The sequence below is a fragment of the Microcebus murinus genome, chromosome 9, assembly GCF_040939455.1.
Source record: "Microcebus murinus isolate Inina chromosome 9, M.murinus_Inina_mat1.0, whole genome shotgun sequence".
Lineage (NCBI taxonomy): Eukaryota > Metazoa > Chordata > Mammalia > Primates > Cheirogaleidae > Microcebus > Microcebus murinus.
Genome location: NC_134112.1, coordinates 1,484,614 through 1,508,637, shown reverse-complemented (window position 1 = coordinate 1,508,637; position 24,024 = coordinate 1,484,614). Strand labels below are relative to the sequence as shown.

Below are 24,024 nucleotides of genomic sequence, written 5' to 3'. Positions count from 1 at the left end.
ATATAGCCCACAGTGAAGAAAAGATGTTGTGTAACCTGTAGCGTTGGCCTCATTGGGTTCAACTGAGTTAAAACAGACAGAAGGCAACCCCGTGAAGAGAAATGACAGAGCTGCTACTGGAACCTGGGAAACAGGGGCCCTGGCCAATGGAATATGGTTGGCACAGGCTGGACTGAACCAATTATCCCCAGAGTCTGTGAGTCCAGTTGTTAGTGGAATAAGATAACTAAGACCTTCAGATTTGACATTAAGGAAATAAAAAACTCCTTGACTGTGGCTATGTGGCCATTAAGACCCTTTAATTTCCCAGCATTAGCAAGCTCAGGGTAAGGAATGGGAACAAAATCATTTGATGGAGTGCTTTATTTTTTACCTGCAATTTTTCAGACAGTGAAAGTCCAAGGCAATGACATCTCCCACAAGCTTCAGATTTCCAAAGTGAGGAAAAAGGATGAAGGCTTATACGAGTGCAGGGTGACCGATGCCAATTACGGGGAGCTTCAGGAGCACAAGGCCCAGGCCTACCTGAAGGTCAATGCCAACAGCCACGCGCGCAGGATGCAGGCCTTCGAAGCCTCGCCCATGTGGCTGCAAGATGCGAAGCCTCGCAGGAACGCGTCGGCCGCGGTTCCCAGCAGCGCCCGCAGCGCGGCGGCCCAGCGAGCGCACTCCACCGCCAGCCCCGGCGCGGTGGCCGGGACCCCCAAGCAAAGTCCACAATCAGGTATGGAAACCCATTCTGAGCCTTTCACTTTGCCACTCACAACTCTCCATAGAAAGGGCAGATGGAGTGGACAGATTTACATAAGCTGGCTTTTGAATTAGGGCCCCAGTTCGGCACAGATCGCGACAGGGCGTGAGGGCCTGGGGGCCTGCGCAGAGGGCGCGAGCTTGTCGCCTCGGTGCTTCCTATCCAGGGCAACCAAGAGCTGGGATCTTTTCTTTCTTTCTGTATTTACACATTATAAGAACAATAAATCATGTACTGTTGGTTACATTATAAATGCAAGTTCATTTTCTCTACAGATTTATGTATTGATAATGACCCAAATTAAGAGGCTTTCACTTAATCTAAATGTAAATGAAAGAGACATGCCGCAGTGGCCCATAGCTTTGAGCAGGACTGCGCCCCACGAGCTTGTGAGTCTGAGGGGCAGGCTCAGCCGGGGGTGACCAACGGGACCACGCTCGAGTGGGGAGGAAAGGCCGCACGGAGCCTGAGTGGCGCTGCCCCCAGTGGGCCTCCGTGCCAAGTTAGAAGCTTAGTCTCGTGGTTCCTAAGGCAGCTGCGCAAGTTAAAGCTGTTCTGAATAGCATTAATTTATGCAGTCATTCCACCAATGGAAGCTCACTGGAGTTTTTTAGCCTTGGTGTGGGATAAAGGCCTCTTGCAGTGAGCTGCACCCTGCACAAGCCCGCGCTGTCCCAGTTTTCTCAAAAACTTGACATAATATTATAGGACGGAGGGAACACAAAAATATTTAATAGAACCTTAAGTTTTCCCCATTAGAATTTATCATTAAAGAGTCATTCATACTACTGTGGGCAACAGAGAATTATACTGCTAATGTTTAAGATATCTTCAGCCATTAATTAAAAAAATTTGATCCCTTCATCAGGATGATTTCTGAGACCCTCTCATATATATACGTGCATGTGTGTGTGCATGTGTGTAGATATATATCAGAAATTATCCTGACCAAATATATATATATATATTTGATATGTATAACAACAATGAAATATGTATATCTATAAGATATACATATCTTTAACTTGTGAACAATGCTTTTACAATAATATATGCCAATACAGGTTTTCTGCTAATGCTAATTCCTAACGAGTGTGATTTGTAGATTTGCAGGATGCTAGGCTTAGGGTCTCTGTGTGTTTGCACTGCCTTTGGATGCAGATGTGCAGCTATCCCAGCATGCCCTGGTCATACAAATTTATGTCAGTCTGAAGCATAGATGGCTTAGCCTCTCTTTCATCGGCTCCTTTGTTCCCCAAATTAAAATACAAAACCAACATAGCTAGAATATGTACATGTGTGTCACATGCACACAAATGCCCACACACACATATACCTTATTTACAATTTTGTAACCATTCTTTAACAAAGGTTTGATGTCTTTGCAGGCATTGCCCCCTCTTCCTTCACGCTATCAAAAGAAGAATCTAGACACTGCATGTAAAATTACAGAGTAGCCTCAACAGACAATTACCAACCTAATTAGCGAGAACTCTAGATCATAGATGAAATTATTAGCCTACATAGACTATTCCAAGTTAGATATCATAAATCTGTTCTGTGGAATAAAATCAAACAGATTACCTCTTCCAAATGAAGGCTTCTAAGCATTGAAATGTTTTATCTATTTCTGAATTATTTTTATTACTTTTGGGGTTAAATTACACACTCTCAAATATCTCTATTTTATTTTAATATCTCTTAGCACTATGATTGGATATAAGTGGTAAACTCTAGATATCTTATAAAAATTTACAAATAAAAATGACTGCTCATTTTCCATCTCATCACCAGCCTTGCTCTTAGATACAAAATTAGTTTTGCTAGATAGAGTTAAAGGGGAAAGGAGACAAGAAATGCTGACTCATGAAAGCCAATATTCACTAAAAGCCCTTTTCACTAGAATTATCTGCATGTAGCACAGATTAATCTGAAATATCTTAAAATATTTAATTTCTGTCTTTTCTACCAGTGAATTCTGGAAAATACTTTATATACTTTTACAGACATTTTCTAACTTCTATTTCAGAGGCTGGGGCAGCCTAGCCACCCATTCTATTTACCAGTAAGTTCCTATACTTGCACAATGATTGGATGTAATACAATCTCTGGGGTGGCTATTTATATATTATATTTACTGTATTAACCTACATTCTGATAATTTTGCTTTACAATTTTCAGATCATATTCAAGTAAAGCTTATTTCAATACCCATGTTTCATCTATTCATTTATTAATTCACCTTCCATCCCTTCGCAGAACCCATATGCCAGGCACAGGAACACAAAATGGGAAGAACACTTCCTCCCCTCTCCTTTTAGTTTGTGAGAAAAAAATATTTATAAATTCCATTTATCATGTATCTTTCTTTTGTCATTCTTAAAGGCAACACATGGTGAAGGCACAAAAATTAAAATCTTGCTTTTACAGAGCCAGTGCTCTGTTATACCAGCCTTTTGTCATGTATCATTTGATGCTAAGAGGCATGCTTTATCTATGGTATATATGACACCACAATATCAACCCTGTCCCCAAAGCTGGTCTGTTTGTGCTTTTATTTTCATCATAATCTTTGACTTAGTTGACTAAATTTATTTAGTCTGAAACACTCAACTCTTAATTTGTACTATTTTTCTGTCAAAGAATTTCTGTCTCTCTGAAGGAAAAACATTAGTTGAAAATAACTTTATATAAAATCTTCAAATTATCAATTAACTTAGCCAGTTTTCCTAAAGCAAAAATTTACATGAAAAAATAAGATAGAAGAGATAGTCTATTACCATCTATATATCACAAGATAAAGTAGAGTTTATTATTTATCATGGGTAGTCCCATATTTTTTTTACCAGTTATTTTTCCAAAAGTAGTTACCACCCAACCAGGTTCATTTGCCCACTGCCCAAGAAACCAATATGCTGAGTCAGCAGGTTTTAGAAGGCAGTAAAAGAGTCTTTGTTTCACATAGCATTGAGTGGGGAGGTGGGAGAAATTTCTCAAACCTGCCTCCCCAGGAATTTAGGAGACAGAGTTTTTAAGGATAGTTTGGTAGGCAAGAGATTAGGCAATTAGGTTTGTTAATTAGGGAAAAATTATAGGAGTATAGGAATCATCTTCTTGTGTTATTTAACTCCCTGGGCTCACAACTCCAGCTGAGTCAGTTTCTTGGTGTGGGCTGCTGGTCTGAGTGGGCCACCCAGCCCACTGGAATGTGGGCCTGGAAGATATCTTAAAAGCTACCTGTAGGCTTCTAAAAGGTGATGCTGTCTATGGAGAAAGTTAAGAGTCTTTATGGATACAGCTATGGGGAGAAGTTCAGAGTCTTTATGACCACCAGGTGCGAGGTTCCAGCATGGCAATTACAGGGGACACTTACTAATTAGTATCGTTATTTTCGGCTAGGCCCTGACCACAGTTCTCACCTTGCACCCCGTCATTGAGGGGCAGTTTCAAAGTTAGTGAGTGTGTGACTGTCCCCTCTGCTTAAAATACATTAAAATTTTTAACATTAAAATTATTTTAATTCTACCTCCACTTTGTAATCAACAGTTAAAAGTAAAATAATAAAGAAAAATGCTTAATCACACAGATTAAAGTTGGCTTTTGCAACACCTCCAGAGAGTCTCCACCTCTGTGAACCCCTCCAGTTCCGGGTGCCTGTCTGGCGTCGCTCATGTGCCCACCCGCCCCAATCGCAGGAGGCTGAGACAGAGAAAATGCCATAGATACGATGCATGAGGAAGGCAGTACCTGGAATTAAAAGTTGAAGAAGTGTGCGGTGGATGTTCTGCAGAGGGGGGATCCTGAGTCTAGCTGGGTGGTGGCCAGGGAGGGCAGGAGTGACAGGGAGGGCTGCAGGCAGAGGCGGCTCACAGAGCGTGCTTTCAGAGGGGACGATGGCACTGGTGTGAGAAGTCATGCGGTCTCCACAGGAGGAGGCCGTGTGGCTTCCCCTTCCCAGAGAGCACTGATGTCCGCGGCAGCCCGTGTCCCAGCATGCCAAGCGCGCCTCGCCTGGCATCGCCAGTCCTTCCAGAAGCCAAACAGCACCCCACGGAGCAGCTCTGCTGGCCCTTCCTTTGTTCCCGGTCTTCATTCTCCTCTGCCGTTCCCCCTCCCCATGCTCACAGACGGACGGGCAGACAGGCTGCGGACAGCACTGCTGTCCCTCCGAGGGGCTCCTCTCTGGAGGTCGCCTGCCTGCTGGCACTGCTGCCCAGAGGGCCCTGTGTGCGGGCTCCTCCTGCCCTGCCGTGTCTCTCTCTCCAGTCTCTTATCAGTCCCACCCAAGTGCTCTCTTGCAGGCCGTGGCTGCCTCCTCTCCCTGCCCCCACAGCCCCCGTTTCCTCCTCCCAGCGCCTGGGCAGCTTTGCCCTCTACCGCCCTTCCTGGACAGGCGTCCCTTTCTTCTAGCAGGCTGGGTCCCTGCTCACTGGCTCTGAGTACTCCCCTCTCTCTTTTGTTGGCTTCCCATCTAAATTTATCTCTCAAAGGTAGTTCTTTTCCCCTTCCTCACTCCCTGGTCTTCCCATCCATTTCCATGGTTTTCAATGCTAACTTTTCCTTAGAAAAATTTCCCATTCACCTTTCTATTTCTGACTTCTTTCTGTAGATCCAGACTAGAGTTCACTGTTGTCCCCAAAACATCTCCACATATAGGTCCTACGAGAACTGTGAAGGATTAAGGGTGGCTGCACACTTTTCCACACTCCGCCCAGTAAGAGCCTATGTCCCTTCCCCTGGAGCCAGGGCTGGCCTGTGAGCACTTTGACCAATAACGTATGAAGAATTTGATGCTGTGTCAATTCCAGACATAGCCCTTAAAGTGGGCCTCTGCCCTGCCCTCATGAAAGCCAGCTACTCTACAAGATATACAGCGACCTTCAGACCACCTTATTGAGGGAAGCCCCAGCCAAGGCCCTGGATGGGAGTAAGGAAGCTGCCTTGGCCCCCAGCCCACTCGGTCCGCCTCTCACCACGCTCCAGCTGCTACTCATGGCAGCCTGAGGGATCCGGCCAGCACCGCCTCGCTGAGCACGGACAGCAGAAGAGGGAGAGAGAATAATCTACTGTCCTTTTGAGGCACTGGGTTGCAGGGTGGTTTGTTTCACAACAAAGATACCCAGATCAGGCACCTAAAGCTCAAAGATTCAAAACTGAATTGGTTATCTTAGCTTTCTGATCAAAAAGAAATGTTCTTCCTCCTGTATTCCCAAACTGTTTTAATAACATCATCACAATCACAGGTCTTGAGGAAACCTTGAAAATGTTCTCATCTCCTCTGTCGCCACACTGCATTGTCCTAGTAATTGTTGTCTCCCTAAAACATCCTGGAAAGCTGCATCTTTTCTGTTCCATCAACACTGGTTTCATTCTCAACATAAACCCACTTCGCTTTCCTGAGCTATTCCAACGGTTCCTAATAATTCCTCTGTTCCAAGTCTAACACAAGAAACGTCACAACAGAGCACGTGAGAAGTCATTGCCACTTCCAAGCACCACCACTGAACTGTGCGCTCCAGCTTCCAGCCTTGTTTCTTCTGAGTCTCCAATCCCCACGCCTAGTCTTCCGGGGAGTGCCTGAAGGTTTTCAGGCACTTTCTTACCTCTGTGACTCCGCAGATGTCTGTTCTTTGCCTAGGTCTTTCCCAATTCGTTACATTCCTACTCAAATGCAAATTACTTGATAAAGCTTACTCCTATTTTCTCAGTTGGAATTGAGATTGTTTTCCCATCCAGTTCTGCTCAGCAACTTGTTGACACTGACTTTGAAGCCCTTATTTGTCATGCCCTGTGTTGTAGTCGTTCCTCCTCAAGCTGCTCAAGCCCCACATCGGGGAGGGCCCTCAGTGCCCGGCCATCTGGCTGGCTGAACTGTGACTGTAACTTCGTGCTACAAATATCATAACTTGCGTTTGCATTCCTCTAAGTGTCTCGAACAAGCAGAGCTCATGTTTTTATCTTTTTTGTGTAGTTATGTTTTCATATCTAAATAATTTGGCAATATTCCAAAGCTGATCAAGACTCTCCAACAGTGTTTGTCAAACTGAGTAGCGCAGCCTATTTATGTCAGACTCGGCAGGGAGCTTGTTAAAAATTCATGTTCCGGGACTCCACCCAGCGCCCACTGAATCAGCATATCCATCTCCAAGTATAGAACCAGAAATAGGCATTTTTAATTTCCATAACTCAAGTGTCCTCAAACTACGGCCTGCGGGCCGCGTGCGGCATTTATCCGGCCTGAGGGGTGTGTTTGCCGCGCTGCCTGTCCTGCTTAGCAGCCGACTGGTCCCGGGCCACAGTGCGCGCGTGTGGAATGTGCGCCGCGCTCTCCCACGGCCCTCCACGGTCTGACGGACAGTGAACTGGCCCCCCGTTTAAAAGTTTGAGGACCCCTGCCATAACTTATAAGAATCATTAGCTTTAATTTTTTTTTCTAGGTGAGAAAACCAAATTTGTGTCATTTACTATGAGACATGTGTCTGTGTGTGTCATGCTACCAGACACTGTGTTAGAGACTATGTACTTTTGCTATTATTTTTTCCACTGTTGAGCTGGACTTTTTCAAAGCCTTTCACTCCTGTGACCAACAGTCAGTATTTGTAAGAAGACTGGCCATGGTTAAGGGTCGTTTCCCGGCGTGGAGTCTGCAGCTGCCCAGCAGGATGCTGGTTCTCTGGACTCCCAAGCACGATCATGGGATCATGGCGTTCTCCCGCAGTGCGACCTGCGGCTGAGAGGAAGCTGCTGCTCGGGTCCTGGGAAGCCGGGAGCTCCCCCGAGCGCCCTGCTGCCAGTAGACGTGCCAGCTTCCCCACAGTGGCCACGTCCAGCAGGAATGATCTTAGAATTTCAAAGCTCTTGGGAGGAGGGAGATGAGAAGCCGAGGGTCTTTGCAGGGGGATTGTTTGCCTGATTTAATATATGAGTAAATGGTGCACTGCTTTGAGGTAGAGTCAGTCATATAATTCAGACCTTAATGTTGATTTTGGTTTAAATGATCCAACTTGGCTACTTACACAGGTTAAATTAATTTGATCACTATAATTTTATCAGTTAAATGACCACTATGTAAATCAAGTGTCTGTGAATAAGATGAAAAATAGATTTGAGACAATGATTTGGATAATACAAGCCAAGGAATCTGCTAGAGCTATGTTTGAACCAGAATTATGTACAGTAAGAGTCTATGCTGGTTAAATTCTCCTATAAACCATATTTAATTTTACTCATGAAAATTCAGTAACAATTTGGGCCTACAATACCAAGGCCCATTTGAGGCTGGATGAGCTTTCCAAGTCCTGACTGGCCACGTGAACATGGGATTGCTAGGTCCTCGGTCACTGAGGAGACACGGAGCTGCACGTGCCCGTGTTCGAAGCTTTTGTCTCCAGTGATTTCACGGTCTTCGTGATTTCAGACAGCTGCCGTAGGAGCAGCTTCCTGGATAGATGGCCACGGGGCTGGGAGGTTGCTGAAAAGACTTCACTCTGCTGGTCAAAATAACATGACTGTTATCTTAAATTCAAGCTCTTAATAAAGATTTTCTGAATTTTTAAAGTTAGAAAGTAATTAGCAATACATCTGAAAACATAACCAAGTGAGAATTTTTAAAAGCCTTACAAAGAGAGAAAAATAAAATGGGAATAGAATGTAATTCTGAAAATGTCATAGTCTGTGATACTAGATAGTTACAGATTTGGTTCCTAGATTCACCATGTACCAGCTTGTTATTTTGAATGAGCTGCTTGCAAAATCTCTCTGAACCTCAGAGTCCTTATTTATAAAATTGATATGGTAATACTTATCATTTTCAGCATTAAGTTAGATAATGGATTTTAAACATCTAGCAGAGTAAACCCAGCACATGAGTGAGCTCAGCAATGGCTAACTTTCTTCCTCTTTACCTATTAGATGTACAAATATGTGATTAAACAACCATGATTTAAAAGGATAATAAAGAAACATATATATGAATAAATACTAACAAAAATAAAATAAGTCTGGGAAGCTCTCAAATTATATAAAATAATATATTGTCTGATGAATTAAAAATAGAATATTAACAAAGGATTTATTAATAAATGCCAAAAGGAAGCATATTGTCACAATTGACCATATGTACCCAAATGAACTCTGATAAAAGAGCTTAGCAGTAAAGAAAAATTAAATATAAGAAGATCAGCATAAAACCAGAGGCCTGAGGCTTTGAAGGTTTAAAGTTACAAAATAATTTACAAATGAAAATAACATTTTACTGTAAATAATTTAAAATATTTGTTTAATTAGACAAAATGTAACCAAAAAGTGAAGCAATAGAAATATTTGTGTCTAACACTTAGGAAAATAAAAATGTCAATATTTGCAGATGCTACAGTTCTGTAACCAACTCCAAATAACATAGACATATGAAAAGTGATCATGTAATATGAATAAAAACAAGATAAAGGTAGATGTAAGTCAATCTTATATATAACTGCAATATCAAAATAGAAAATATTTGGGGCATAATATAGAATCCTCAATTGTAGCAACAAGAAAAAGATATAAAATAAGTAGTCTTTTAAAAAAGACAATAATAAGTAGTATGAAGACTACTAGAACACTTTATTGAGAGCCTGTAGGTTTCAATAAATGCATGAACATGCTACATTTTTGGATGACTAGTCTCAGTACTGTAAAAATGTCAGAGTTTTCAGAAGTATTTATAAATTTGACGCAGTCACAGTCAAAATCACTTGCCATTTTTTAAAAATTTGAAAGATATAATTTTGCCAAAGATTTTTTAAATCTACAAGTATCACCAAGGTTACAGTGAATCAAGCATTCTGCTACATTATCACTTTCACAGTGAGTTGGTAGTTGCCTTCTAAAGGAAAATTTGTCAGGAAAGATCAGTCACAGGGCTTTAGACTGTATAGCTGCAATGTCCCTGAAATTATACTTCTGGGAGCAAATTCCAAGCAGGTCAGTAGTGAGTCATGCACAGGGATGTTTATCACAGAGTTTTTCATATAATGGGAAATACCCAAAGGATCAAAAATAGGGAAGTTACCCAAAGTATATGTTAAAACATAGAGTGACTACTAAACAGCTTCTAGAATCATGTTTTCATAGAATATTTATTGACATTAGAAAGGACTTGATAATATAACATGAAAAAATATTGGATACAAAACTTTAGTGAAAAAATATAACATACAAAACTTTAGTCTGAGCTATGTGCATAGAAAATAACAAAAAATATATGAAAATGTACAGCAGAAATCAAGATAAAGCATGGTATTTAATTTTTTTATTATTTTGCTTATATTTATAAAATTTGTACAATGATGATTTATTACTTTGTTATAAGAAAAAAGAAAATTTAAATTTTTCCATATTTAAAAATGATAAGCAGGTATGTGATGAGAGAGAAAATAAATTAGCAAACATATAAATTATTCAACAAATAGAATAAAATAATGGTGTGTAATTATGAAGCTCATGACAAAATTTTAAAAATATATACGCATGTACATGTGTATATATAGAGTACTGTTATGAAAGGCACATACATAGAAATTGCTAGTAGCATTAGAATTAGGAACATTGAATCTTATCTCATTTCCTGGGGGTTGGGTAGAGAATATGACCATCCAATTATTCTTCTTGTTTTTCTAAGCTAGTAGGTATGATCTTGATGAATGTATACTGATCAAATAAATCAAGCATCTATAAAGTTTAGAAATAAAATATTGTGTAGTCATTTTTCCTCTCAATGCTGTGACTCACACCCCCCAACTCCAAGGGAGATTCAAAGTGATGAGTAATGCATCGTTACTGGGACATCTAGGGACATCAGCACACAGGAAGATTTATAAATAAGAATTATGCTTTTACTTAATAGGACTGCTTCAAAACAGACTCTGAGAGAGCATTGCACATGAATTCAGAATCCTGTAGGTATAAAATAGGCCAAATACAGGTGGCACTCTTAGTGCTTGAATTGAAGCAAGTACTAAAAACTAGAAGTTATGATTTCTTATTCCATGAAGCTGACAACTATGGAGGTATAGAGAAAATAAAAAAGATGAAATTAAATTAAGCAATTGTATTATCTTCACAGACATCAACATTTTAATGAAGATTAAATAATGCAGTCAGATATTCAAAATTTTAAAATATAAAGGTGTCATCCATTGTGCAGTGAGGGGGGTCTGTTTGAGAGTAATTTTTTTCTTGCCTCATTTGGATGTCTTCTGTTGCAGACATCTCCTTCGCAGCATATTCTTCAGCTATCTATAAAATTTTTTTCATTGTTATGATTAAACAAATTCATATGCTGTGAAGCCAATTTTTTCACTTCTAGCATCATAAATAGTTAATTTGAAAAATGCTACATTTAAGGAACAAGCAGGAGAATCATAACCACTAAATACAAAAAAAACTTTAAAATGTAAAAACTCACTATTTCAGACTACCTGAAAATATTGTAAGGGCTTTGAAGATAAGAATTCTGTCCTGATACTTTAGGGGTATGGCTGTGTCAGGCTAGTGTTAGGCTGTCCCAGACATCCAGGGTCTTACAGGGTTGCCTATGCTTACTTTGTTAAGAGTTTTTATCATAAAGGTACCTAGCACTGTGTTAAGCATGTAATTAGAGTGAAATCATTAGGGATTGAAAATTATGTTTTGGTTTATGTATAGTACAAAATATTTATGAGGATAATATCAACATTAAAAATATACACAAATTTTTATGTAATTTGGTCAGTGTTTAATAATATAACCTCAGACCACCTAAGTACTAATGATCAGAGAAGATTGGAACCTAGCACTGTACCATCCTGCATTGCATACTCATGACAACAATTTATTAATTAATTTAAAATTATATTTAATGATAAATTATGTGTAGGAAGTTTAATGGACAGTCCCTGGCAATGGCTTAGTCCTACACTTTTATTTGCATGTCTTGATAAATAGGATAGGAATAAAAAAATCTTGCTTCAAATATTTCAAATTATTTAATTCTGATAGCTAAGAAGATAATTTCCATTATGAAGATAATTTATATACCATTCTAATTCAGAAAATTTTGAAATAGATTAAGAAAAAGAGTAAAGCTACTGACTCAAACTTTGAAAATATATAGGTAAAAATCTTAAGATATTTTCCTTATATGAAAACAAGTATATTTTCTGAGGTCATATAATTGATATCTTTGTACATCCTGTTGGCATTAGGTGTTCAAATAATTCTTTCCTCAAAATCAAACATTGCTGAATAATAAAAATTATTTTTAATGTAGGAAAATTACTGAATTTATAAATTATGATGATATCTTTACTTTTTAATTTATATTATGAAGCTATATGGGAATTGAAATCACATATTTGCAGCTATGTTTCTTTTCTTCTCTTTTCCTTCTATTTTTTCCTCAGTTGTCTTTTCTTTAAAAATAAAAGAAATTTTTCTCTGATGGCATTGCAGATGGGGATCTACAACAATATGTATAAAAGGGTGTGGGTAAGAAGAGATGTTCTCTATTTGACCAATTAGTGAGCAATTGCTCAAATATTCAGCCAAACAGACCCCTACTTCTTCAACTCAGGAGTTATTAAAATACATTTCTCTGGGCTCTTCACTTAGTAGTCAATAATACTAGCTGTGGTGCACTTTGCTCCGGCTTTCTAACTCAGGGCAAGCTGTCCTGGCTGCTCGGGGTAAGTGCTCTAAGTGCACAATCCCTGAAGAGAAGCCATTCGCATCTGTGGGAATGGTGCTCAAAATGTCCCCATCGCCTTCCCCAACATGAATGTACTTTCTGAAGCCCTTAGTTAAATGCAGCATTATTCAACATCACCCATGCAACAGAACTACCTGTGGAATTCCAAATATGGAATTTGTGATCATTCAAATAGTCTGGGTTGATATATACCTCTGCATTATGAATAAGGAGTTTGCTAATTAATAATGAAAGCATACAGGCAGGAAGCATATTTAAACTCGGTGAGTAATACTTTCAAGCACTTTAGCAGCATTTATTTATATACCAGTAAATGGAGTGCTAATTATACATCATTTTTATTTATGCTTTGAAACAGTTATTAAATGTATGTGATATTAAAACTTCATTCTTTAAAAACATTTTAATTGTTTTTCTACCCAGTTTTATTGTTCTCCCTTCCATTCTGTCAAAACCACTCATATCTCCATGCATGGCAGCATCAGGACAGTAGAAAGTCTTCAGGTATGAAGAATGGCCGGTGAAATTATGATGCACATTCATGTTTAGCATCTTAGTTCTAGAATCATATGGAAACTACACTGGCATCTCAGCTACACTCCTACCAACTGGGCAAACCTGAGCAAGCCACATTACCGCTTGTAGCTTCAGTTGCCTCTCAGTAAAATGATTAATGTGACCCATGGGATTGTGGTCAGGGGTAAAGAAAAATACGTTCAAAAACACTAAGTGCTTCTATCTTAATCATCATCCCATCTGTGCAAGGCGGTTATACAGCTGTACTTGTATAGGTGAGTCCTATGAAAATGTGCTGTTTTAAGATGCACTGTGGCCTCCGCAGGAGGAGGCAGCGTTGTTTCCGTGTGTCCATTCTTCAGTAACTGCAGAAGGTAGAAATCCCAAAGGCTGCAGAGACTGGTTATAAGCAAGAGGAGAGTCTGGGACATTCTCCGGTGAATGGGGCATCACACATGTGCCTTGACGTGTGGACCATCTGTTCATGGCAACTGCACCTTTCCCCAGCTACAGTTAAGAGGCCTCGTAACTAGAATAGAGCTGTAAACTCTCTGACTAAAGGAAAACAAGAAAAAAATTTAAACAGCTGCTGCCAACATGCTGAGGCATGCTGAGGCATGTCCCAAGAGCGACGATGGGCACTCGGTTCCCAGCAAACTGGACTTCTCCGCACGCAAGCAGTTGCGGCCCTTGCAGCGTCTGCGGGCGGAGGGCTTCCGCGTGTAGGTCAGTTCTCGTGATGCGCCTCGCGCTGCTATTCACTTTTACAGATGTTCTGGAGCATTCACCAGGGAGCCGCCCTGGGAGGGAAATGGCTCTCTTCTTTTTTTCTGGCTCCGTTGGCTTCCACTAAAAACTCAAACAAGAAGATACAGAAAAGCCTGCGGAGCGTCAGGCCTAACTCTGCAGAGGGAGCCCCGTGAGCCGCCTGTGTCCCGCTAAACAGCTAGTTTGCGTAGGAAATTACGCAGAAAATTAATCTGTCAGAAAATATTCAAAGCCAAGAGAAGGTGGATATTTGGAGAACTGGTAAAATGTACACAGGAGAAATTGTTTAGGGAGGTGTCTCAATTCTGCTTATCAGTACTTTGAAGTACTTTGAAGTACTGCGCCCTTCTCTCCGGGTGATCTTTCCTGACAGCCAAGAGCTCTAATCTCATCCCTTCCTTGTCACTAATTGACGATGGCATTTTGACCTACAACTTCAAATTTGAATCAAAAGCTTGGAAAAGAGAAGTCCTTGGAAAGAAGAGAAGCATATCTGCAGAACGGTGGGGCCAGGTCTCACACTAACACGCAATTGAATTCAGAGGAATCTTTAAATTGTAAAAGTCGAACATCGAAACTTCGAACTATCTTATACGATAGCCAGCGGGCTCGTTGTGAAGAGCAAATCAAGCTTTACTTATCATTAATGGTTAGGAAAACCAAGAGGATGGTAATGTTTTTATATCCAATATGTATCAGTTCAGAGTTGAGAAAAAGTTAAGTATCAAATAAGGTTTTTCCCTTAAGCATGTTATATCTGGTGCGTGTTCTCGGGAAGGATGAGCAGATATTTAGGCGATGTCCCCACATCTGGATTCAGCAGATGCGGGGACACTGGAGCAGCGCCGCTGGCCTCGGAGACTGCGGCTGCCGCTGCAGCGTTTCCGCGCGTTGCGGTGCCCGCATGGCCCGCAACCCGGACCGGGCTGCTTCCCGCGCGGCCTTTCCCGCCTGCACCCTCGCCGCGGTGGTGGCTGAGACAGCGCGGCCCCGCGCGAGCCGTGCGGTGGCGGAGACGGGCGCGGCCCCGCGCGAGCCGTGCGGTGGCGGAGACGGGCGCGGCGCGCTCTGTCCCGGGCGGGAGGGCCCCGCGTGAGCCGTGTGGTGGCGGAGACGGGCGCAGTGCGCTCTGTCCCGGGCGGGAAGGCCCCGCGTGAGCCGTGCAGTGGCGGAGACGGGCGCGGTGCTCTCTGTCCCGCGCGGGAGGGCCCGCGTGAGCCGTGCGGTGGCGGAGACGGGCGCAGTGCGCTCTGTCCCGGGCGGGAAGGCCCCGCGTGAGCCGTGCAGTGGCGGAGACGGGCGCGGTGCTCTCTGTCCCGGGCGGGAGGGCCCGCGTGAGCCGTGCGGTGGCGGAGACGGGCGCGGCGCGCTCTGTCCCGGGAGGGTGGGGGCCCCGCGTGAGCCGTGCGGTGGCGGAGACGGGCGCGGCGCGCTCTGTCCCGGGCGGGAGGGCCCGCGTGAGCCGTGCGGTGGCGGAGACGGGCGCGGTGCGCTCTGTCCCGGGCGGGAGGGGACCCCGCGTGAGCCGTGCGGTGGCGGAGACGGGCGCGGCGCGCTCTGTCCCGGGAGGGTGGGGGCCCCGCGTGAGCCGTGCAGTGGCGGAGACGGGCGCGGCGCGCTCTGTCCCGGGCGGGAGGGCCCGCGTGAGCCGTGCGGTGGCGGAGACGGGCGCGGTGCGCTCTGTCCCGGGCGGGAGGGGACCCCGCGTGAGCCGTGCGGTGGCGGAGACGGGCGCGGTGCGCTCTGTCCCGGGCGGGAGGGGACCCCGCGTGAGCCGTGCGGTGGCGGAGACGGGCGCGGCGCGCTCTGTCCTGGGCGGGTGGGGGCCCCGCGTGAGCCGTGCGGTGGCGGAGACGGGCGCGGCGCGCTCTGTCCCGGGCGGGAAGGCCCCGCGTGAGCCGTGCAGTGGCGGAGACGGGCGCGGTGCGCTCTGTCCCGGGCGGGAGGGGACCCCGCGTGAGCCGTGCGGTGGCGGAGACGGGCGCGGTGCGCTCTGTCCCGGGCGGGTGGGGGCCCCGCGTGAGCCGCTGTGGTGCCCGCCCGGCCGCCCCGGCTTCCAGGGAGCGTGTCTTGACTGCTGCGCTTCGATTGTTTTTAATCTTGCTCTTTTTGTCTCTATAAGAAATGGATGGAATTCTGTTATTCTCTGAAACAATGATGAAAGTGAAGATAGTGTCTTTCAGGCTTTTGCCATGTTTCTCCCGGCCAGCCTGGCGCTGTCGCGCCGTTAGAAGTCAGTGCCTGCGAGCTGCCCCGCACGCTTCTAAGAGGACTTCATAGACGCTTCTGTTTACAGGATGCAGAAAATGCCTCCTCTGCCGTACAAGGAGAATTACACCCGAGAGAGCATTGTGAAATCTTTACGCATAAAAACAAACGAAAGGCGTCATTATTAGAAGTCGCAGGATGTTATGAAATGGCTTTCTCAGTCCAAAAGCAAGCTGCAGGTCCGATTAGGCTACTCTCCACCCAGGCCTGTGGCCTGGCCATTTTCTTAACATAATTTACATAGTAGCACCTCCCTAGCTTCTTCACAGGGCATTTTATGTTGGGGGCAAAGTTTTGAAACTCTCAAGGCCTTGTTTTAGACATTGAAAGTAATAAAAACATCACTAGAAAGTCCCTCCTTCCTCTGAACCAGCTAGCAGTGCGACAGGGAGCAGATGCAGGCCGCAGCAGGCAGGCCGGGTGAAGCCCCGGGAAGCCGGAGCACACACTGCGGAAATGCAGGGACAGGCGCTGCCAGACAGCTGGTGGGGTGATGGCTTTAGGGGAATAACAAGTTATCCTGCTTGACCTCAACCTACAGCAAGGAACAAAAGAAACCAGTAAAGCAATATAGGCGATCCTACTGTAGCCCCGTGCCTGGAACACTAATTTGAAAAAATAAAACAATAATACATGGACAGTTATGAGCTTATCTTAGGAAACATAGAAAAAATAAGCATCTTATCTGAGACGTCAGAAGTGAGGGGCAGCCAAGGAAATTAGAACTCAGGGACCCCGGCAGCAACGCTGACTCTCAGGATTGCACAAAAGTCGGCGTTTCTGTGTGTGGAAACGAGCACAGGGTGTGAGGAGGGGCCAAAGTTTGTCACAAAAAAAATATTTTTTAGATATGGCAATCAAATAAATCATAGTATGTTTGATAAACAATAATGGTACTATGAAAGTAGTATAAATCTGGATGAAAATGACTATGATGGTTATTTGTGAAAATTACACAGGACACGTTACAGCATTTCAGAGTCTCAGATTTCACTGTCTAAAAGTTTTCAGAGCTACAAAGATAAAGGGGTGCATACCTCTTCATTCATAATATCCATAAAAAGCAGGAAGAGAACCCCCTGATGACAATATAGATGTGCTTCAGCACTTAGTATATAAGAAAAAACTGTATCATTGCCCTGCTAGAAATGAATTTCATTTAATTAACAATATGCTAGTAAAATTGTGCACCTAGGTGGATGGATGACTATAACCTGAAGAAAAGTATACTCTGCTGTAATAGCATAGTGCATATCTGGTGGCAGCTCAAAATTTTAGTGGCCTCAAAATGTCTTTGCACTATAATTGGGTATCTTTTCAGTTATAGTAGTCATTAAATTATGCTTTAACTTGCACATGCTGGACGTACTATGATAGGAAACGTTGGGTTGAAATGAAGCAGCTGCTCCCTGGATAGTTTAGAGGGCTGGCGGGGTCAGGTGTTTCCATGCAGGGATGATTAGCTGAGAAGGAGCCACGTAAGACACAGTGCAGTTTCAGGAAATTTGAGCTGATCTGCAACACCTGTGCTGAAAAGAAAACCGTTATTTCACAAAATACTTTTTTAAAAGAGTGAACCGTTTTGTTGCTTTTATATTGTTCAAACTTTTTTCAATACCAGACATATTTTGTGTCAAATCAAGTGCCATTGGCTATTTAGGAGCCATCTAGTAATTTCATTTTATTTTTTTTCCGTCCATCAAATGAATCCCTGTCAAAGAATCTCTCATCAAAAGATAACAAGAATACATGTTTAATTTTGGAAAGTTCTGATGCTAGTTGTTCTACATGGAGTGTATGTATTTTCCTTGCATGTTCTCTATACTTAGAGCTACACATGGACTGAACTATCACTTTTGCATTTTTTGAAACTTGTCCCCCATCTTGAAGGAAGGAACACTCTCCAGAGACCCACCACTAACCTGCGGGTCTGCATCTAGGTTTCCGTGAGGAGATACTGTGGAACATACATGGCCCACCTTATATTGATTTGCCAAGAAAGCAAATCAATGACAACACTAAAGTAACCTAATAGAAAATCAATAACAATAAACCAATGTGAGTCTGCTAAATGGCCACATTCAAAGCCCCAAATATTTATGCTGTGTGTACAGTGACTTTTTGAGAACAAGGGGTTCTGACATAGCTATTATCTTTGCCAATGTGGACCTGAGCATGATTTGGCTGAAATACTCAAAAGATGGAATGTTCCCACTCGTACCCACTCCAAACACCTTTAACTTTTCTCCAATAAAAGAAAAATGCTTTGAGCCTCATCACATTTTAATTTTTACTAATAAAGTTATTTAATATGTCATTTGTAGCCAGAAGCTTATTGTATAAAATAGAGGAAGAAAAAGTGTCAACATACACTTTAATTTCTTCCCTTAGATACTCTTGGTGCTCTTTGAAGAATTTCCAGTTCTTAATAGCATTAACTTTTCCCCAGATTTCAAGGATAAAAAAATAAGGAAGATCTCATTTTTTAAAACCTACCCAAGATAGTACTTCAGGAAAAAGTTTACTGTAAAAGTAAATGCCCAAACGCACCCACCTGACCGCACATTCTCCCCCTTGTTGAGAAGCCCGCAGTAGTGAAACAAGGCGTGTTTTTAGGCCAATATAGGAACAACCAATGACGATAGGGAGTGATCCTCAAGGAATTACTTGAGGGAAAAGTATTTGGATTTTTTCCTCTCGGTGTTCCCAGCCATGGAATGGCAGTGTTTGAAAACAGACAAAACAAACACCACCAACTTCCCGGGACTGAAATCCTTTGTATGTGTTGTTATTTGCAGTGCATGCCAAGACATTCATGAGCACCAGAGCCAAGCTGGCGAGCTAATTAAATATATAATGTATGTGTTTAAAACAGCCTAATAAGGAACATTGGAAATCTTCAAGATGAGCGAATATCTTATAACTTCTTCCGCAGGTGCGAGGATAGCTACAAGCCATGGACTTTCTGTCCTGCTTCTTGTTTGTGGCTTTGTGAAGGGTGCTTTGCTTTAATCTAAAGTGCTGACTTTTTTCCAATATCACTTTCTCTTCTTAAAGCAAAGAGCAAATCGCCTGTAAAATCTACGGAGCGGACAGCAAAGTTGACCCTAAACTCCAAGCACCACCGTGCACCCACTGTACTCTAATTAACTACACAAGGAGCGCCTGCTTCCGGAGCATAAACGAAGAGGCTATCACACGCTTTGCTGATAATATTTTCTTTGGCAAATCACTGATCTTTTATTTCAAGAGAATTAGTGTGGAGTGATAGGACATTTTCCAACAGCAAGACCTGTTTTTTTCCTTTTCTTTTGGCGACTAAAATCATCATTTCACTGACTGCTCAGGGGTTGGCCTGAAGTCCCTCGGTATAGTAAATATTTACAATGGATATCACCGATTTCCTAGTAAACGACCCTATTATCTGCAGGCAGAGATCAAAAGGCAACAGAAGATAAACTACCATCAAACAAAACCCCTTTGGGGGCAAGAACAAAATTATCAACATTGCAAGTCAACAAGGAAGACATTATTTTAAATAAGGAATAGCAAAAGGAAGAATTTTTTTTATTTTCTCTTTTTTCTTGGATTTTTTCTTCTTTTTCTTGATTACAGTTCTTGTTCAATGGTGGCAAGTGCTGATTATGGCCAATCCCTGTCAATTCTGGGAGGTTTATATAAATACATTTTGAGTGTTCTACATTTCAGTGTATTTTAATTCATTTCACAATTCCTGTATATGCAAACCTGACAAATTCTGTAAATTGCTTAGAGTATGTGTGCTATAACTTCAAAGTAGATGTACTATGACCCTCATGCAAGCTGATTTTTATCATTATATATATAAATATATACTTACGAATATCTGTATGTTGGGCCACCAACTGACATTTTGATAAAGCATTTGTTTTCCATTGATACTTCACACATCATGTGACTTCCATAGCGCATTGCTTCACTGCCAGTCTGGCAGCTGCAGGTGGTCTCTGCTCCTCTGCTTCCTTCTGGAACATGCACATTCACAATTGCGTCAGTCTCTGACGGAGGGACTGACTTTGTTGCCTGTGCCACGTTGGAGTTGGCTATTTCCTTCACACATGGTGTTTGCTGAGGTTTGAGGGTCTCCTGATTCTGAAGAACATGCTCTAGTTGTGACAGCTGTCCCTATATTATTACCATTATTACTATTGTTAAAAAGGATGTTGCTTCTAGAAAATTTGCCTTGCTGGTGAGTGTGGGGAAGGCGATGCTATCCACGGTGCCCTAAATTCTGGAAGATTATGTCTCACTATGGCTGGAAATGCTGCTTCCTTTGACCTTATGAATTTTCGTGGCTTTGTCATTCTGTTATTTGCTGCTAATTATATTTTAATGTCTCCTAATTAAAAATTAAAATTTGGTTGTTGGCTAAATACAATATGCAAAAGATGACTACAGATCCCTGACTAAGAAGATTAATGTGCTCAGTTTTCGCTAGTTAAGTGAATTATAATTTTAAATATTCCACTCTTATTTTTAGATTTATGATAATTCAGATATTTTATTTAGAGCCTGTTTTCTGCTCTGGCAAAGAAAGACAGGTGGAACGATTGGTGCGCTCCACATACACCATGGACTTGGTGTGGCTTTAGAGAGATGTGACCTCAGTTTTCCTTCCAGAGAGAGTCTTCCATTTTCTTTTATTACAAAACCAGAAGATGATCTGTGTGGGACCAACAGCTCCCAGCCTACAATCCTAAATGAAGCTCGAAGGCTATGAGTACCTCTACTTTTCAAAGGTAAACACATTGATTCTCTGCAATTCAGTCATAAGCAATGTGCATATTTTCATGATATTCTTGGCATTATCTTCTGAGAATTAATGTTTCATGCTAAATCTTTTATTGCCATTTTTCTTGTTCATTTGGTTTATTGTTTCAGTCTAATGAGAAAAATAAATAAAGGTTTTGATTGCACTATTTTATTAATCTATAAATGTATTTTCTTTCAAAGTTTAATACTTAAAATGCATAAAATAATGGTAAGATAAATATCATCTATTAACTCTATCTGGCCTTAAAGATTACATACATTAAAGCATAATTTAGTATACTGTTTCAAATTCAGTCAATCTTGGAAACTCTACCATGTAATGCACTTTTACCCAAAGTTCAGGTCATGAGATCAGTCAGTTCTAAAGCAAGACAGATTTGTACCTGTACCAATGATGCTTATCATGCTCATAATAAAGGACATGTGCTAGCGCGGGAAGAACTCTCACTAAACTCATTGTGTCAGTGCCCAAAACAATGAAGATTTATTTGCCACTGTGCTACCAAAAGTCCAATTTGCTGGCCACTTTGAGAAAGAACATGGCACTCTGGGCTCCAAACTCAAAAAGTTAATATGGAACCTTCAATATTGGAATAAAAACTGTGACATATTACGGAGACCCTCTAGTGGTTTTTCCCTTATATTATGACTCCCTGGGACTATAACTTTGTAAGTAACCATAATTATGGAAATAAATAAAGATTGAAAAGTACGTTATCTGATGTTCTCAATGTTCCTTGTTACCAAGGTTATATAATGTCTATCATAAGAGAGAATCACAAGAAGTTGAAATTGCTTACTCTAATTCAAGTCCAATACTTGGTTTTTTCTTAAAGACTTACAGATAGCTTACAAATGAAACAATGCAAATGGAACACTTGAAGATAAAATAAGATAACAAAAATTACCTAAAGCAGAAGCTATTAATCGAAGTTAGTAAATAAGCTGGGTGGAGTCTATGAACTCACTGAAATTACATGCATATCTCTGCATATGTGTATTTGTTTTATGGAGATGGTCATTCATATTCATTGACTTTGAAAGAGATTTGATGATGATTTGTTGGCCTAAGAGAAGAATGCTTAAATACAATTATTTTGAGCAACTGAGAGGTCTTAATTATGGATTTGTTTGCCTTAAAGTTCTTCAACACAAGACATGTTTAGGAAAATATGTTAAGGTGCCTACACATATATATAGTACACTATATATATATATATATATATATATATATATATATATATATTTGGCCAAGAAAACCCATGTTTAAGTCCACAAAAAATTTTCTTAAAATATTTTATAAATAGCATGGAATAATAGATATGGCATGATGTTTGTTGAATTTTTAGAATAGTTACTAATATAATTTTGCAATGGGTACATAGATACCATTCAAATAAGTGACCCTGGTATTGATCCTATATAAAAAAATAAAATATTAAATATAACAGTGTTAGTTTTTATAAGAAAAAATAATTGCAGGAGGTATATGTAATCTGAGATAATACATAAACTCTGGTGACTGTATCTTGGAATTAAGATTGTGAAGGTAAAAAAAATATGTGTGCACATAATTTTAAATATTAAGCCCAAATAACATTATTTTTAGAACTGTTCACTAACTAAGGGAGCATTCAGCCATTCGGGAGTTGAAGAGGTCAGGGTTTCGGCAATGGCACAGGTAAGGTCCTTTCCTCTTTCTAGGGAGAGGCAGGCAGTAAACATTCAATGGCAAGAAAATATAAGATGCTGATAAGTTCTAAGAAGAAAACCCAGTCGGGTGATATAAAGGGGGATGACTAGGAGGTCAGAGGAAGCTGCTCTGAGGAAGTGATATTTCCGCAAATCTTGAATGACTAGAAGCCGGTGGAGAGAGGGTCAGAGAGCAGAGCCTTCCGGGAGGGGAGCGGCTTGTGCAAGACCCCTGAAGGGAAGCCTCCCCGGCTGGATCAGGGGTGAGAAAGAGGGCAGAGTGAGGGGAGAGCAGCCAGAGAGAAGAGCCTCAGCCAGGCCCAGGCCCAGGAGAGAGCAGGCCGGGGCTCTGCCGGAGCCCAGCCTCTTACCATGTAGTTTGACTGACTTGTTAGCAAGACTCATATGGGAAAACAGTAAATCTTCCCAGGGCCAGGTTGGCAGGGATATAGGAGCAGATGGTTACTCAGCATTTTAATGCTAATTTACAGTTGATAATTTTGAGGAGCAAAGGGAAAGGTTGAAAGATAATCAGGGCTGCTTTGAGCACGGCACTGAACAAGCCGCAGTAATTACAAAGCAATTTAAACTAAAAGCATGACTATATAAATTGAAAGAACAGGCAGATTGAGAGAAAAGAGTCTCACTCCTAGATACTTGTTGGCAAAGCACTGTAATTAAAAAGGTATAGAAGGTGTCGGGTGGGGAGCTACAGCGTGTATACACGCACACACAGTTAGCAAAAAATCAGAAAGTAAGATATTAGAGTTCTCCATGGTACAAATACCAGAAGACAATGGATTAAAGAAGAGTACAGTGTTTTAAAGGGAAAAGATTGTGATAAAATCATTTTATATGTAAATTATGTTTTCATTGTTAAAAAAAATAAAATCATTTTGACGTAGGTAAGGCTCAAAGAAAAATAGCATGCGTGCATTCTTTGAAAGGTATGATTGTCTCCATGCCCCAACTAGGAATCAAACATGAGATTAAAAATAAACAGGCGTAATATAAGCTGTCTGCCAGGTTGAGTTAAATCTAAAGAATATATATTGTATTTCACTGCATATGAAAAGAAACAAAAGTATCACAAAACAATACTTAATTTTATATTGTGCATGCAATGCATTATATTTTTTATTTTGTTCTACTTTTTTCTTATTTGTTCCTGCTTGTTGCAAAACATTAAACTGATTTTACAACCCGCAATTTGAAATAAAAATCACAGGTGTATTTACTCCAAAGTAGAAAACAAATAGCAAACATAATTAAATGAGAATAAATAATATAAAACAATAACTTGAGTTCTAAACTCTTAAGTTATTAAAAACCATTAAGTCAGAAATGATCCGGAGAAGGAAAAGCTGTATGATTTGTGCTCCGCTAGAAGCGGCCGTGCTGCCTGCAGGCGCTGGGCCACCGTTGGCGTCTGCAGTCTCTGTGCTTTGTTTTGTTTTAGGTTTGTGTCTTTCTTACCTTACCTTGGTAC

The 24,024-nt window shown here is 41.6% G+C and overlaps 1 protein-coding gene across 4 annotated transcripts in view; it reads left to right on the top strand.

Annotated features, from left to right (window-relative positions):
* VSTM2A (V-set and transmembrane domain containing 2A) overlaps window positions 1-24,024 on the top strand; it is an 87,040-nt gene that overhangs the window by 5,982 nt on the left and 57,034 nt on the right. Inside the window, exons 4-5 of one of the 4 annotated variants that reach the window (XM_012775598.3) lie at window positions 388-724; window positions 19,089-22,064. In XM_012775598.3, coding sequence (XP_012631052.1) covers window positions 388-724; window positions 19,089-19,177 — 426 coding nt within the window. In that variant the 3' untranslated portion in view covers window positions 19,178-22,064. Of the gene's footprint in view, window positions 1-387; window positions 14,733-18,966; window positions 22,065-24,024 lie in introns of those variants that run through there. The other 3 variants (XM_012775599.3, XM_076006241.1, XM_012775597.3) reach the window with 3 other exon arrangements.